A 15,259-nucleotide genomic window follows, 5' to 3' on the forward strand; every position below is an offset into this window, starting at 1 on the left:
AAAGATGCCGCAGGACCGCCGAAGCGATTGGCAATCTGGATAAAAGCCGCTGCCGAGGATAAGTTGGACGAACCGAATCAGGAGGATAACGTGGCGGAGCATGGAGAGTTGAACGGTAAAAGGAAAAAGCGACGACATGGTTAATTTGACAAGAGCCTCGCATGATCTCCTGCGTCGACATACGAGGTTTGGAAGGGGGTAGTGTGACATTTGGACCATGAGATGACCAGACCCTAACCCTGACCCCTGGCCAACGGCCCACCAGGGTGATACCTTTATTTACGTCGCGTCAAGCTCAGAACTTTGTTTGTTTCCTTTCTTCTCCTCAGAGTAGAATCTTCGTCGATAGGCGCCAATAGACTAGCTTCCGTGCTATGCTTACCCTGGCCGTGACATATGTAGTTTAATTTCCACCAAGCCTTGTGTAAACAAAGGGTTTATCCACCATATAATGATGTTAAGCATCCTTCCTGGATGGAGCAGAAAAAATCGGAGCGCGAGAAAGGTATGGTAGATAATTGGCCCAATAAAATATAAGCCCAAAGATTTATTTATATTAAAAGGGATATTAACCGGTTTATCTGGCATTATCAGCTACTCGCGTGACATAAAAGAAGCTTTAAATGCGCTGCCGTGATAAACCTGCCGCTGCTTGTTGCTTTGGGGGTTTTTCATGTAAGGATTTGCGAAATGTATATCGATTGCAAAAGAGCAAAGAGAATGCAATTAAAGTAAAAGACAAATTTAAATCTAAAGGGTAAATTGTTTGCCGAGTTATGGTTGAAATTGCGTGCACAAACCAACAATAATATAACGCAAGTTTATAAGGTGTTTTAATTTACCAATCCGTTTATCGGTGCTATAAAACTTTAAAATCGTTGGAGTATGGACGAAACCGGTATAATGTAAGGCAAAGGTTCTAATGGCCTGTCAAACGGCGGAAGGCGCCGCAGGTTGGTTATACCTTTGCAAGAATATAAATTGCAGGGCCACAGCAGGCACCCACCCTACTTAGCCCCGGGCCCGGCCGGTGACGACCGATCCGCTATATAAACTTATGTAAACTGAGATAACGCGCCGTAATGCTCCACGCGCGGCTGCATGCGCGGAGAACCGGCGTTGCCGGCGCTCGGCGCGGCCCAGCGTTAAAAGACACTACTACTACTACTACTACTACCATATCTCTGCGCGAAAAATGCATGCCTCCCCTGCTCTCACTGGTGACATGGGCCGTGCAATCGGGGGCGGGATTTGGTCGCCGCTGCGAAGCATGTTTGAAAGACATGCCCTGGCATCATTAATGAATTGCTCATACCCAGTCCCGTTTGCAGTTGTGGCTGTGCTGGAAATGTATGGAAAAGTGAGGAGAAGGGAAAATGGTAGTTTCTTGTTTGCGTAATTCCGAATAGGTTTCTATTAAAGGAATCAAAGTGAAAACAGACAAAAAGAAGAAGAAAAGAAATGGCGAAGAAGAAAAAACATGGGACGGTGTTAACCCATGTTAAATCCCAAAGCCAAATAAACAGCCGAAACAAAATACTTAAACCCCGTTGTAATTATTAAAACGTTTTAGCTCAGCTGCCATTTCTTTTCCCCTTTGAGCCTATACGCAAGTCTCGTACCGTCTTGCAATTCGATTGTCCGTGGTCGGCAATTTTTCCCAATAAGAATCCACTCGTCTAAGGGGGTTATCTGACTATTAATATTAGCGGTGTATATGGTTGGATAAATTATATTACTACAATAATGCTTTATTTCACATTGGAAATTTGCAAAAGCCGTTGGGAGACAGGCCGTGGCAACAGCGAAGGCAGCGAAAATGGCTTTGAAACCCATAAACTATAGTAAATGGTGAGATATGCTAAATGTAGCGCGTGATTAAAAACTGATGGAAAAAAGTGCCTTTCGGAAATGTGGGTGGAAATGGAGAAAGCAAAGTAGGCGAAAGGCTTTCAAGCGCTGAGAATTTAGCGGCTATACATGGGGGTGCTGGCAAAATTAACAATTTCGTTAATTAGAATTTAAAGCCCTTGAAAACTCAACGCTCACAATTGCACTATCCATTTTTACTTTGGCAAATATAGGAATCCTGCCTCGTACATATCCATGCGGTGAGCTAAAAATAACATGACGGTTTATTATTGTAATTTCCTGTACCAAAAATATTCCTATTTTCTTTCTTTTTATAAATTTATATATTCAAAACTGACCCTTTTGTGGCTATTAATCGGCACTTTTTCCACATGCGTATGCGTTAATGCCCCATAAATTAAGGCCCCTGGTCACGGGCCCACCCCCCTTACCACCCAACCAAAGCGCGACGCGAAGTTTCGCGCATTTCGTATAACGTTGGGCCCCACATCTCCGACCCCCCTTGATAAACCGATTTAAATATAAAACTATCAACGTACAACAATACAATTATTGTTAGGCTGCCCCGGCTCGTTAACCTCTTCTGCATTGTTATAATCTTTTAAACAATCCTTATTATTTTCCTGTGCTTTATAAACGTGTTTTTTGCTGACCGAAAGCTTGTTGGGATCCGGAATTACCCTTTTCCTTTTAACCGGCAGTACCGCCTCCAATTTTGCTTTTAAGAAACTAATTTTTTGCTGGGCCTCAGCTGATATTGTATTTGTCACGGCCAGGGTAAGCATAGCATGGAAGCTAGTATATTATCACTAGAGAGGAAAGGAAACAAACAAAATTTTGAACTTAACGCAACGTAGATGAAAGTATCACCTTGGTGGGTCGTTGGTCAGGGGTCAGGTTTAGGGTCTGGTGATCTCATGGTCCAAATGTCACAGTAGCTAGATAAATACAGTGAATTACCACTCCGTCAGGAAAACAATCCCAAAAAAACGAGGCTGTAATATAGTAGCGATTTTATTTGAATATTTGAAGCTAGATGTACAGGAAGAAAGGCATACGCGCGCCTGGCCGACTGCCAACCGTGACTAGCTCCACCTCACGTGACAAGGCGCCAGGGTTCGTTTATTGTTTATTCGTTTAGGCGCGTGTGCGCGATTGGCACTGCGTGCCTTTCTTCTTCCTTTACACTTAGCTTTAGATCTTTAAATAAAATCGCCCCTATATTGCAGCCTTGTCTTTTTGGGATCGCTTTCGTGACAGCTGGGTGAATGATGAGCGTTGAGCTTGTGGCACAGTCGCTAAACCCATTTTTGGGCTTTCGGGTAAAAGTTACCCCAACCAGAAATCGGCATATTTTAAAAATTTGGCCCAATCTCGGTCTTTCCGTATTCCAAACTTTGCTTTTTTCTATTTTCGTTGTGGAGCGGGTTGATGCTTTTAGGGGGGGAATTATAAATAATTAAATTATTTTCAATTCGTGGTCGGAAAGAACCCAAGTATTATTTTGAGCTAAATATTGTATATTTACGTGGATAATTCTTTTTTTACAACACTTGGCTCGCAGAAAATAAATAATATTGGTTGATAACTTATATTTTAATTATACTCTTATTTATTTCTGATAAATACCGTCTTATTACTCTCGGAGTGGCCGAATAACGACAGGCATTTATAAAATAAACTTAGTAACTGCTGTTTAAATTTACCAAACATGATTAAAGAGTACACCCGGCTGAATTATATAAGGTTACACCATTAATGGATATTTGTTATATCAATATTCCAAAACACGAGTTAAAATTGTATATAATGTGCTACAAGCCCAGCCGAAGTGTTATACGATAACATTTAAAACTCTTTAACTTGAGTGACTAGTTTACAATTCAATTATCATTTAAGCTTGAAAATAGCTCTTCGCTGAACAGAACGACTTTCTATTATTCGACTGCTGTCTTCGTTACAGTATGCTTTTGTCAATTCAAAAATATATCGCCTTCGCTGCGGTCACATTGGCCGCCGTCCATGGCGGAGCTGTCCCTAAAGGTGATAGCGTCCTCGAAAGGCAAGCTTACGATAATCAAGGCTTCGTCGACCGCCACGGTCCCTATGACCACTCACGTTTATCGAGTTACCTATACGTCGTCAACCGTCAAGGTGGCCCCAGCCATCAAGACGTCCGTGATGGCAGGGGAGGATTTTACATTTTGTGGACGACGGAAGAGGTAGAATACGCCGGACAAATGATATTTGCTGATCATCGACTGAAGGAATTCGAGAAATATCAAAAAACGAAGGAATGGCAAGAGACAGGTTATAATATTTTTGAATCATCACCGTCCTCCGAATATTGGAGTTGGGTTGATAGCAGTAACAGACCAGCAAAATTCGAGCTTGCAAAAAATCAACTGGAACAACTGGGGTTTACACTTCATATGGATAAACCTAGAGTATATTTTACTCCGGACCATTACCACAGAGAGGAGCTCGTGAAACTTGACGGAGGGGCATTAGAAAAGCGACCAGGGTGTTTTAATATCGGATCTCGCCTCAAGTCTTTCCGGTTCAAGTTTCCTGGCTGTGGTAGACGGCAGGGGAAATAATCAAATGCTGGTTTGTATTTGTTTATAAACACCATTTGCGGATAAGGATTCGGGGTTAAAACGAACATTCAATGCAAACTGTTGTATTTAGGTTATCTCTATCAAGTCGACCCACCCCTTCACGGTCACCCCCCTTCACGGTCACCCCCCTTCACGGATACTACGTCGACACACACCCTCGTTTCAACACTACGGACACGTTGTCAAATTCCTGCTCAGTTTCAATCCCACACCATCGTCTCTATGCTTATTTTGAAGCTATTTACAGAATGAAGCAATATTCGGAATTAGATTTACTTCAAGCCGTTCGGGCCGTCCTCGACGGGGCCCCAATTGCAATAGCGGCCCAAAAGAACAATACTCTAATCATTATATTTCGGGAAAAACTCCAAAGCCACCTATCCCGTTCCCAATATAACATTTCACGCCAAAAGCTCGATAAGACCCAAGAGTCGATGTTATCCGAGTGCTGTTTACGTCAAGAGACATTGGGCTACCCCCTCCCCCCCCCCAATGCATACGGAGATCAGAGAAATCGTGAACCGGATTTGCTTGCTTCTGGAGATATACCTCAACCGTCGGAAAACATTGGATTGATCCATTTATGGCCCGGAACCTTGTATTACAATCACAAAGATCCAAGCCCATGGATCAAGTACGTATAAATGGTGCAACTACAATTACAATTAAACAATGGTTTCAATATCTCAACGTTCCTTTGGTTCAGACCCTTGACCCCGAAAACGTACATAATATGGACGAATTCGGGATTGTTGAAGGTATGGGAGAAAATGGGCTTGTTATTGGATCACGAAATACACGGGGTAAGTCGGATCAGTCCCAGCCATCCATTGTTCCCAACCACCCCAATTGATATTAGTTGTATTATTTAGGTATGTGCTAAATATATTACTAATGAAATAATATTAATAATAAACTCACGGTAACGTGGTTTATCAGTACCCCAGCCATATCAGCACCTCGGCCACGTTTGGTGGCCAATTCAAGGGCCAAATACGGCGCCCAGGACTGCGATATTTATAATTTCGACGAAACCGGCTTTATAGTCTTGTCTCGTTGGATTCATCGTGGGCAATCTATGGTCAGTCTACAGGAAAACGTATCCAATGCAGCATTCTACTGAAATGCCGGAGTTTTGCTTCAAACCCTGTGAGGCCGCTGTTTTTGAGCTCTCTCCAAGGGAGCCGTGTAATGGGATCCGAGCGCAGCTGGCGCGAGCCCTCCTATTCAACAGCACAAGATCGAGGCGTAAATCTTACTCGCAATCTAAATCACAGTTGTGAGCTAAACACGCAAAAATTATTGGTCGAATTTGTATATTCACTCAGTGGGAATTTAAAAACAAAATTTTTCAATACCTGCCGGTTGGATCTAATACGGTATCGTGTTACGACCAGACAGTTGGGCCGGTACCAGAAAGGCCAGGTGGGGTTACACCCCTCCTGACAACACTCGGTTAGAGGAAACACCGACCGGCAGGAGACAGGATTACGTAAGGGACCAATCACGTGACATTACGTGATTGCCAAGGAAAGGTGATTATTTGGATTTTTAAATAATTAGGGGAAATTACAACAATAATAATTATTGTGATTATTGGGTGATTACCATAATTACATTTGGAATATAATTTATATAAAAAACGCTTATTACCATGTAAATAAATTCGATTTTAGGATTGTTTAGCAGCAATTAAATTTTAATTAACTTTAATATTTATTTAAAACCGATTATAATTTCACCCCAATTATTAAAAATACCCAATTACCCAATTAAACGTTTAATTGTTTTAACCCATTATATTTTACTATAAAAATAAATTACCCCGATATTTTAATCGTAATATTCTAATTGCTCCTGTTTAATATTTTATTTTAAAATATACCGAATAATACCGCCGATATAATGTTTTCCAACAAAACCACCCTTTAAACCCCCTTTATTATTAACGTTCCGGCCAACGTTAACGTTTTGCGTTAAATGGTCGCGACGTTTTAAACCGAAAATCGACAATTCCAAAAACGAATAACCGAACAAATTAACCGAATTAATAAAAATAACATTAAACATTTTTTACTTACGTTTTTTAATGGTATTACAAATACTTTGCAGGAGTTTTTTACGGAAATCCGAGCATACCTACATTTTAACGAGGATAATTTCGACAATAATATAAATAAAATTGTTTACGCAACCTCGTTTTTAAAAAACGACGCGTTCGCCTGGTTCGAACCCATTTTACGAAATTATTTGGATTATAAAAAGGAAAAAAAACCGTAAAATTAAAACTAACCGCATTTTCGACGATTACGAAAATTTCGAAAAATGTTTTAAGGGAGCATTCGGCAACCCAAACGAGGAACGCACGGTTAAACGTAAATTGGTACGCTTTATTTAAACCAAATCGGTATCCAAATATACCAGTAAATTTCGACAAATTACCGCCAAATTACTATGGAGCCCCGAAATTTTAATGGTACGTTTTTATACGGGATTTAAAAAGAAAATTAAAAACGAATTTGTTAAAAAAAAACGACCCGACATTTTAACCGAATACGTAAAATTAATAGTTAAAATTAATAACCGATAATACGAAAAAAAAATTGGAACGATGCGAAAAACGCAACGTATGGGGCCCAATTTTGCGATAAACCAACACCGAACGTAAATATTAATACCCCAAACCGTTTCGTTAATATAACATTTTATACGGGATATATAACGGATTTATGGATTTTGATGCGATATAATACAAAAAACCTCGCAAAGATTCCAAAAATGGCAAATATTTTAAATGTAACAAAACAGGGCATATCGCCAAAAATTGCCCCGGAAATTAAAATAACACCCCCGGTTTTACCCTCGATTTTAAAAGCAAACCCGAAAAAACACGAGGATTTAACGCCACAAATTACCAATAGGCACAATTTAATCAATACAACCTAATAAATTGGACCATTTATTACGACGATAATTATATAGTCCATAATAATTCCAAAATGGACGTAAAATGGTATTTTTAAAAACCAAAAAACACCCGAATATTAATAATGGGAAACCAAATATTTACAAAAATAAAACCACCAATTAATTTACACCGATAAAACGCCATATTACCCGAATTTACGGATTCGAACGTTTTAAAAAAATCCGATACGGAATTATTGGAATAAACCCACCGTATTAGGAAAACCAACCAATTTTCGACGGAAAAATCCTTTAATAACGTTTTAAACGAAAATTCCAACGACGAAAAAAAAATGGTTCCAAACCGCTATAACGCGGAAAAAACCAACGATTTTTATAAATACGATAAAAAACAAATCGATTTATACCGAAATAATTAGTCGGTCCAATTCCCAGGATATAATTTGGTGTAATAAAAATAAAATTTTATAAAAAACCCTAATCCCACGTTTATAAACCACCCAATATTTAATATTAAATATCCGGAATACCCCCGCGTTTTTTGGGCCGAATATTTCCGAAACAATTGTGGAATTTATTTAAATAAAAAAATTTACCACAATTTCTTTTTTCGACGACGGTTAATTACCGGGATTAACGAGATTTATATAACCGAAAAATTACCCAATTGGGAAATTAAAATTAAATTCCGAAACGAATTAATAATAATTTTTACGCCTAACGACAAATACCCCATAATATATTATAACCAATTAAACTTTCCGTGGTATAAATGTATTCGCAATATATGTAAAATCCATTTATTAACCAAAACCCAAAATTAACACGTACGAAAATAACGATACCAAATACCCGCTTTTATAACCAAAATTATATAAAATCCAAAAGTAAAAAACAAATAAACGCCCACGAGCGCACGCAAAACACCTGCACCAACCAAACATTTATTCGACGAGGTTAAAACGAAAAACAACCTCGCACCCAAAAACAAAAAAATAAAAACCCACGACGCGAATTTAATAAGCCAAAAAATTAAAATAACCAAACGGTATAGGGTACCGGACGGCGATAACGGAAATAAAATAAAAAACTTTAAACGTTACGCAAAATATAATAATAAAACACGAATATATATTTTTTAATATACGATTCGATAAAAAACCCATACGAGCATTTTTTAATAATGGAGCATAAAGCAATTATATATTACCAAAAATCGTAACGGAACGACGGATATTTTGGTAATAAAAAAAAATTATATTAATTGTAAACCGTGGAAAAAAGGTAATTTTATATGGGAACGGTATTATCGAAATGAAAACAGTATATTTTTGGATGGAAAATTACGGACGAAAAAAACAAATTATTTTGGATATTACGGAAATGAGGGATAAAAATATAATTTTAAAAATCCCCTGGTTTAGGAAAAACAACCCCAAAATAAATTGGATAACCGGCCAGGTCCAATGGGAAAAACATTTAATTATTAAATAACCTCCAATATGGAAAGGTTTACACAGGAAACGTAGGGCACGGACGAACTAAATAAAACAAATGGCGTATTTATAAAAAAAACGACCAACCCCGGAACCAATATCGGAAAAAAAAACGATTATTTACAGGCCAAAACCGATCCAATTTTATAACACCAAACATAAACGGATAAACCAAAAACGGCAAAATATTAAAAAAATAACAATTTTACACACGATTATTTAACGAAAAATTCGAAACCGGATTACCCGAATATAACCCGTTCGACCACGAAATACCATTTAAAAAAGGAACCCAACCGAAATTTTATAAAATATACGGTTTAAATCCAACATAAATGGAGGTATTAAACGAATACCTTGCAAAAAACTTTAAAAAAAGTTATATTAAATTATTAACATTACCAATAGGATACCCAATCCTTTTCGTACAAAAAAAACGGAAAATTACGATTATACGTGGATTATAAACAATTAAACGATATTATTATAAAAAATTGCTATTTATTTCTATTAATAAAAAAATTTCGAAACATGTTTTACCAAACACGATGGTTTACGATATTAAATTTTAAAAAAACATATAACGTGGTTCATCAGGACCCCGGACATATCAGGACCCCGGACATTTTTCAACCCAGTTTCATCCTTTATTTTCCACACGTGTTCTTTCCCCCAACAGTAATGGAATCATCAAATTGCGAAGCGCGAATCATTCTTGCTCTAAATGAGCTCCGATCAAGCAAAAAGAAAAGCATACGAAAGGTTGCATTAATATATAATGCCCCAAAATCGACACTACACGACAGAATAAACGGCATCGCTTCTTTGGCCAATCGTCGGCCAGGCAACCAAAAGCTAACGGAAAGGGAAGAGGAAGTAGTTGTCCAGTATATATTGGACCTAGATTCCCGAGGGTTTCCAGCCCAGATCGCTGATGTGGCCGCAATGGCCGATCATCTTCTCGCCGCGCGGGACGCGCGACCGGTTGGCAAGCAATGGGCTTATCGCTTCGTACAACGACGCACAGAATTAAAAACGCGTTTTTCTCGCGCTTACGATTTCCAAAGAGCTTTTTGCGAAGATCCTGACGCGTTAAACGCGTGGTTTCAATTGGTGGCCAATATGAGGGCCAAATATGGCATCCAAGACTGCGACATGTACAACTTCGACGAAACCGGCTTTATGATGGGCCAGATTTGCGCTGGAATGGTCGTAACTGGGTCCGAAAGACGCGGAAGAAGGAAAAAAGTACAGCCTGGCAATCGAGAATGGGCAACTGCAATTTNCCTTTGACGATGATATACGGGGGAATATCGTAACCGTCGCCACTGATGCAACAAATTGCAGTTGCCCATTCTCGATTGCCAGGCTGTACTTTTTTCCTTCTTCCGCGTCTTTCGGACCCAGTTACGACCATTCCAGCGCAAATCTGGCCCATCATAAAGCCGGTTTCGTCGAAGTTGTACATGTCGCAGTCTTGGATGCCATATTTGGCCCTCATATTGGCCACCAATTGAAACCACGCGTTTAACGCGTCAGGATCTTCGCAAAAAGCTCTTTGGAAATCGTAAGCGCGAGAAAAACGCGTTTTTAATTCTGTGCGTCGTTGTACGAAGCGATAAGCCCATTGCTTGCCAACCGGTCGCGCGTCCCGCGCGGCGAGAAGATGATCGGCCATTGCGGCCACATCAGCGATCTGGGCTGGAAACCCTCGGGAATCTAGGTCCAATATATACTGGACAACTACTTCCTCTTCCCTTTCCGTTAGCTTTTGGTTGCCTGGCCGACGATTGGCCAAAGAAGCGATGCCGTTTATTCTGTCGTGTAGTGTCGATTTTGGGGCATTATATATTAATGCAACCTTTCGTATGCTTTTCTTTTTGCTTGATCGGAGCTCATTTAGAGCAAGAATGATTCGCGCTTCGCAATTTGATGATTCCATTACTGTTGGGGGAAAGAACACGTGTGGAAAATAAAGGATGAAACTGGGTTGAAAAATGTCCGGGGTCCTGATATGTCCGGGGTCCTGATGAACCACGTTAACTAATTAATTATTTCAAAAGCGATACTTGAGCGTATTAATAGTAATATTATAATATCTTGCATGAAATTACTAAACAAACCTGAAACTTTATCAAATTAAAGATATAGGCGAAATTGTATTATATTAAAATTAATCCGCCAGTAATAAACGGAGTCGACGCAGGCAAAGGATTTAACAGAATCAAAGCGAGGAGAATATTTTTCCATGGGTAGGCCATATCAATTTTATTGCTTCCAGACAGTTTTACTAACCCATGAGCAAAACCGTGAAATCCAACCAGCTTTTAACAACCAGTTCCGTTGTATTATGGAATTGCTCGATGACCAATATGAGGCGGTCAGGAGATCAGATCCTGCGGCAAGGGTGAGTGATTTAAACTGTCCATTAATTCGAACCAAAAAGCCTTATCCGACTCCAGATCAGCATTATTCTCGTTGGCGGCCTTGGGTCTAGCCCATACCTGTACGACTATGTCACGTCATTGGTACCAGACTCTAAATGAGTACTTATTGCGCAAGCTAACCTTTGACTATGACGCTTTGCCAGCGCTATCAGCCATTGCCAAGACCTATGGTCGCGCCATCGGTGACACCTATCTGGCCGGGAATCTGGCAAGCGGATACACACCGCGGCTTGCTCTGGTCGGCCAAAGCAGATCTCGACAGCCAGGATTGGAAACGACACGACACCGCGCCTTCATGAAGCTGGGCATCTGCCTTTGGGAGCACTACCTTGCTTAACCCGAGCAAAGTGTGGAGTAAGTAATAGAAACCATCGATTGCGAATTCCCGACAAGGATGCAGTCTTCCTGCGGGCAGACTTGATTCCAACTTACACTCACGTAGAGGGACAACTGAGCTCGGGTTTATTGCACCTCAGTGCCTACCTCCACGGGTTGTTGCTCGTAGAAGCCGGCACAGTGGGCCATTACGTGCGAAAGGGGACATTCGCCATGCAGCCAGGGAAAAGAAAGATACCAAAGAACTGGAAAAAATCTTTCGCGACGCCGGTTACAGGAAGTTCAGCGACAGGAAAAACAACTTTGATGGTACATGGGATGGCTGGGAGGAGCGGACTGTCGTTATCATGTGACGCTGTTATTAGGATTCGGGCCGCACACCTGAGTTTGAGTTTTCTTTTTCTTTTCTTCTTTTTTTCAACTCTGTATAAAGTTCCCCAGAGCAAAAGCGTAGTTTGTCTTTATGCGCAGCGGCGAGCAGTAACATCCCAAAAAAAAACAGAAACTTGTTATCAAGCGCCTGTTGGCCCATAGTATCGTCGGAGGCTATGCCACGACAGGACGGATACGACCGAAGAGGACACGGGCAAGTAATAACTCGCAAACTTGATTCGCAACAATAACGGTAGTGCTATTTGTGCTCAAAGAGTCCGGCGACTTGAATACTTACCAGAGAAAGTAGCAAAGAGCTGAAAGTAAAATATGATTATAGGACACGTCCTATTATTAAAAGCTGTTGCGGCTGGTGCAGTACTCTGTGATGCGAATGAAAAAAGTTGGGCATTTGAAATTAAATTATTCAACACGTATTTTCTTAATTCAAAACGCAATTTGAAAGAAGTAATGAGACAAATACAGTATAACTATAATCAGCTAAAACTTGATTGATTTTTTTACTTTTCTGCTTAACATTGTTTTTCCGCTTCCAAACCGCCAATACAAGTTGCGCCAAAAGACTTTTTTTGGGGAGCCCTACATACCGCCTATCGGTATAAAATGCACCATGCTACCTCTAATAAGCTACGACGGTGGCGCCAGCCATTTAGTAAGCATGTAGCCCATTACTCCAGCGCCTTATTAAGGGCACTCAGCATGCTGTCCTTCTTCTCTCCATACCCTGTCAAATAACCAGCTGCTTCGGAGAATGTGAAATGTGCTGCGGGTCCCCTACTACGATTCTTTTGGTCCGTAGGTTCGCCTTTACGTGTCACCGTGCCTTTATACCAAACGGTGTCGCCAAAGGAACCGACGTATTCAAGACTGTCGAAGTAAAACCCACCCTCTTCCTCAGCCTCGCGCCTTGCGCAAGCTTCCCAGCTGCGGTCCTTTGTTTCATATTTACCTTTCGGCAGTATCCAACCACTCGAGGCGGAAGGAATCATCCAAACTTCAGTCTGGCTGTGAAACGGAACAACACCACAGCGCCTCTGTGAACCGCTCGCGCCTTGGGGTATCGAAATTATTTTCAGTTTCAAATATTATATCAAACGAGAGATATAAAGGACTTACCAGGGTTTCCGGGTGTCGCCAGTATAGCCGGGACAAGTCCGAAGGTGAGATAAAACAAAGAGGACTTCATATTTTTAATGGTTTCGGAGGAAAGAAGATAAAAGTGAACAATAAACAAAAGGTGCAACAAGGTAACTTGGTGGTAGGACCTGCAAAGGTTATATATTTTAATTTGATAAAGCCGATTGATTTTGTTTGTTTCCACCCACACAGGCTGCTTAACGCACTATTATATACTATTTTACCTTGCCAAGTTTATGTTCGAATATTCTTGTGTAAACCTGCAATTTACGAGTAAAATATATAAGCTTTCGTAAAGGTTTATGCAATTTCCCTTAGCCGTTGCTAAAAATAATTATAATTAATGAATGGCCCGATTCGCATAATAAATTATAAAAGTTGTCAATTATATATCTTAAATTATGACTCGAGCTAGTCTCCAAAAACTATTCGCGTAAAATACTTTGGTCGAGTCGCATAAAAGAGTTAACTAGTCAATCTATGGGCGCACTAACGTGGTTCATCAGGACCCCGGACATATCAGGACCCCGGACATTTTTCAACCCAGTTTCATCCTTTATTTTCCACACGTGTTCTTTCCCCCAACAGTAATGGAATCATCAAATTGCGAAGCGCGAATCATTCTTGCTCTAAATGAGCTCCGATCAAGCAAAAAGAAAAGCATACGAAAGGTTGCATTAATATATAATGCCCCAAAATCGACACTACACGACAGAATAAACGGCATCGCTTCTTTGGCCAATCGTCGGCCAGGCAACCAAAAGCTAACGGAAAGGGAAGAGGAAGTAGTTGTCCAGTATATATTGGACCTAGATTCCCGAGGGTTTCCAGCCCAGATCGCTGATGTGGCCGCAATGGCCGATCATCTTCTCGCCGCGCGGGACGCGCGACCGGTTGGCAAGCAATGGGCTTATCGCTTCGTACAACGACGCACAGAATTAAAAACGCGTTTTTCTCGCGCTTACGATTTCCAAAGAGCTTTTTGCGAAGATCCTGACGCGTTAAACGCGTGGTTTCAATTGGTGGCCAATATGAGGGCCAAATATGGCATCCAAGACTGCGACATGTACAACTTCGACGAAACCGGCTTTATGATGGGCCAGATTTGCGCTGGAATGGTCGTAACTGGGTCCGAAAGACGCGGAAGAAGGAAAAAAGTACAGCCTGGCAATCGAGAATGGGCAACTGCAATTTGTTGCATCAGTGGCGACGGTTACGATATTCCCCCGTATATCATCGTCAAAGGCGTTTACCATTTGTCCAATTGGTATACAGAAGGCGGTCTTCCGGACACGTGGCGCCTCAAACCCACCGTTAATGGATGGACCGACAACGAGACTGGCCTCGACTGGGTTCAGCATTTCGACAACCATACAAAATCGCGGACAAAAGGCGTATATCGGATGTTAGTGCTCGATGGGCACGGCAGTCATCGATCCCCTGAATTCGAGGGCTATTGCAAAGATCACAATATTATTCCACTTTGCCTGCCTGCTCATTCATCTCATTTAACCCAGCCACTTGATGTCGGAGTGTTCAACGTCCTTAAGCGGGCGTACGGTCAAGAAATTAACGACTTTATCCGGGCCCACATTACCAGCATTAGCAAAGTCGAGTTCTTTTTGGCTTTTGCAGCGGCTTACAAAAAGTCAATGACAAAAGAAAATATGGCCGGGGGCTTTCGAGGGGCGGGAATTATCCCCCATAGCCCGGAAATGGTCATATCTAAGCTGGATGTTAGGCTACGGACGCCGTCACCTAAAGAGCTTGATTTTTCCAGCACCGACACCTGGGTCTCTCAAACACCGCACAACCCGACAGAAGCCGTTAATCAATCTACCCTTGTTAAAAGTCGAATCAGCTGTCATCAGGGAAGCTCGCCAACGCCTATTTTTAATGCTGTAAAGCAGCTAGCAAAAGGGTTGGAGTCGATTGCTCATCGAACCACACTTTTGGAAGCGGAGAACCGCAGCCTTCGGAAGGCCAACGAAGCGCTTAGCAAGCGGCGCAGGGCGCAAAAAACACGTAT

The 15,259-nt window shown here is 41.0% G+C and overlaps 2 protein-coding genes across 2 annotated transcripts; one reads left to right on the top strand and one right to left on the bottom strand.

The window, feature by feature from the left end:
* Nucleotides 1-11,289: 11,289 nt before the first annotated feature.
* PpBr36_11466 (uncharacterized protein) lies at nucleotides 11,290-11,701 on the top strand (the record flags this gene model as incomplete). The annotated part of the gene is made up of 3 exons (XM_029898566.1): nucleotides 11,290-11,324; nucleotides 11,380-11,423; nucleotides 11,508-11,701. 3 exons carry the CDS (start codon nucleotides 11,290-11,292, stop codon nucleotides 11,699-11,701), a joined length of 273 nt encoding a protein of 90 aa, XP_029743128.1.
* A 1,060-nt stretch (nucleotides 11,702-12,761) lies between these two features.
* Nucleotides 12,762-13,279, bottom strand: PpBr36_11467 (uncharacterized protein; the record flags this gene model as incomplete). The annotated part of the gene is made up of 2 exons (XM_029898567.1): nucleotides 12,762-13,144; nucleotides 13,210-13,279. 2 exons carry the CDS (start codon nucleotides 13,277-13,279, stop codon nucleotides 12,762-12,764), a joined length of 453 nt encoding a protein of 150 aa, XP_029743129.1.
* Nucleotides 13,280-15,259: the final 1,980 nt, after the last annotated feature.

Source organism: Pyricularia pennisetigena, assembly GCF_004337985.1.
Source record: "Pyricularia pennisetigena strain Br36 chromosome Unknown Pyricularia_pennisetigena_Br36_Scf_29, whole genome shotgun sequence".
Lineage (NCBI taxonomy): Eukaryota > Fungi > Ascomycota > Sordariomycetes > Magnaporthales > Pyriculariaceae > Pyricularia > Pyricularia pennisetigena.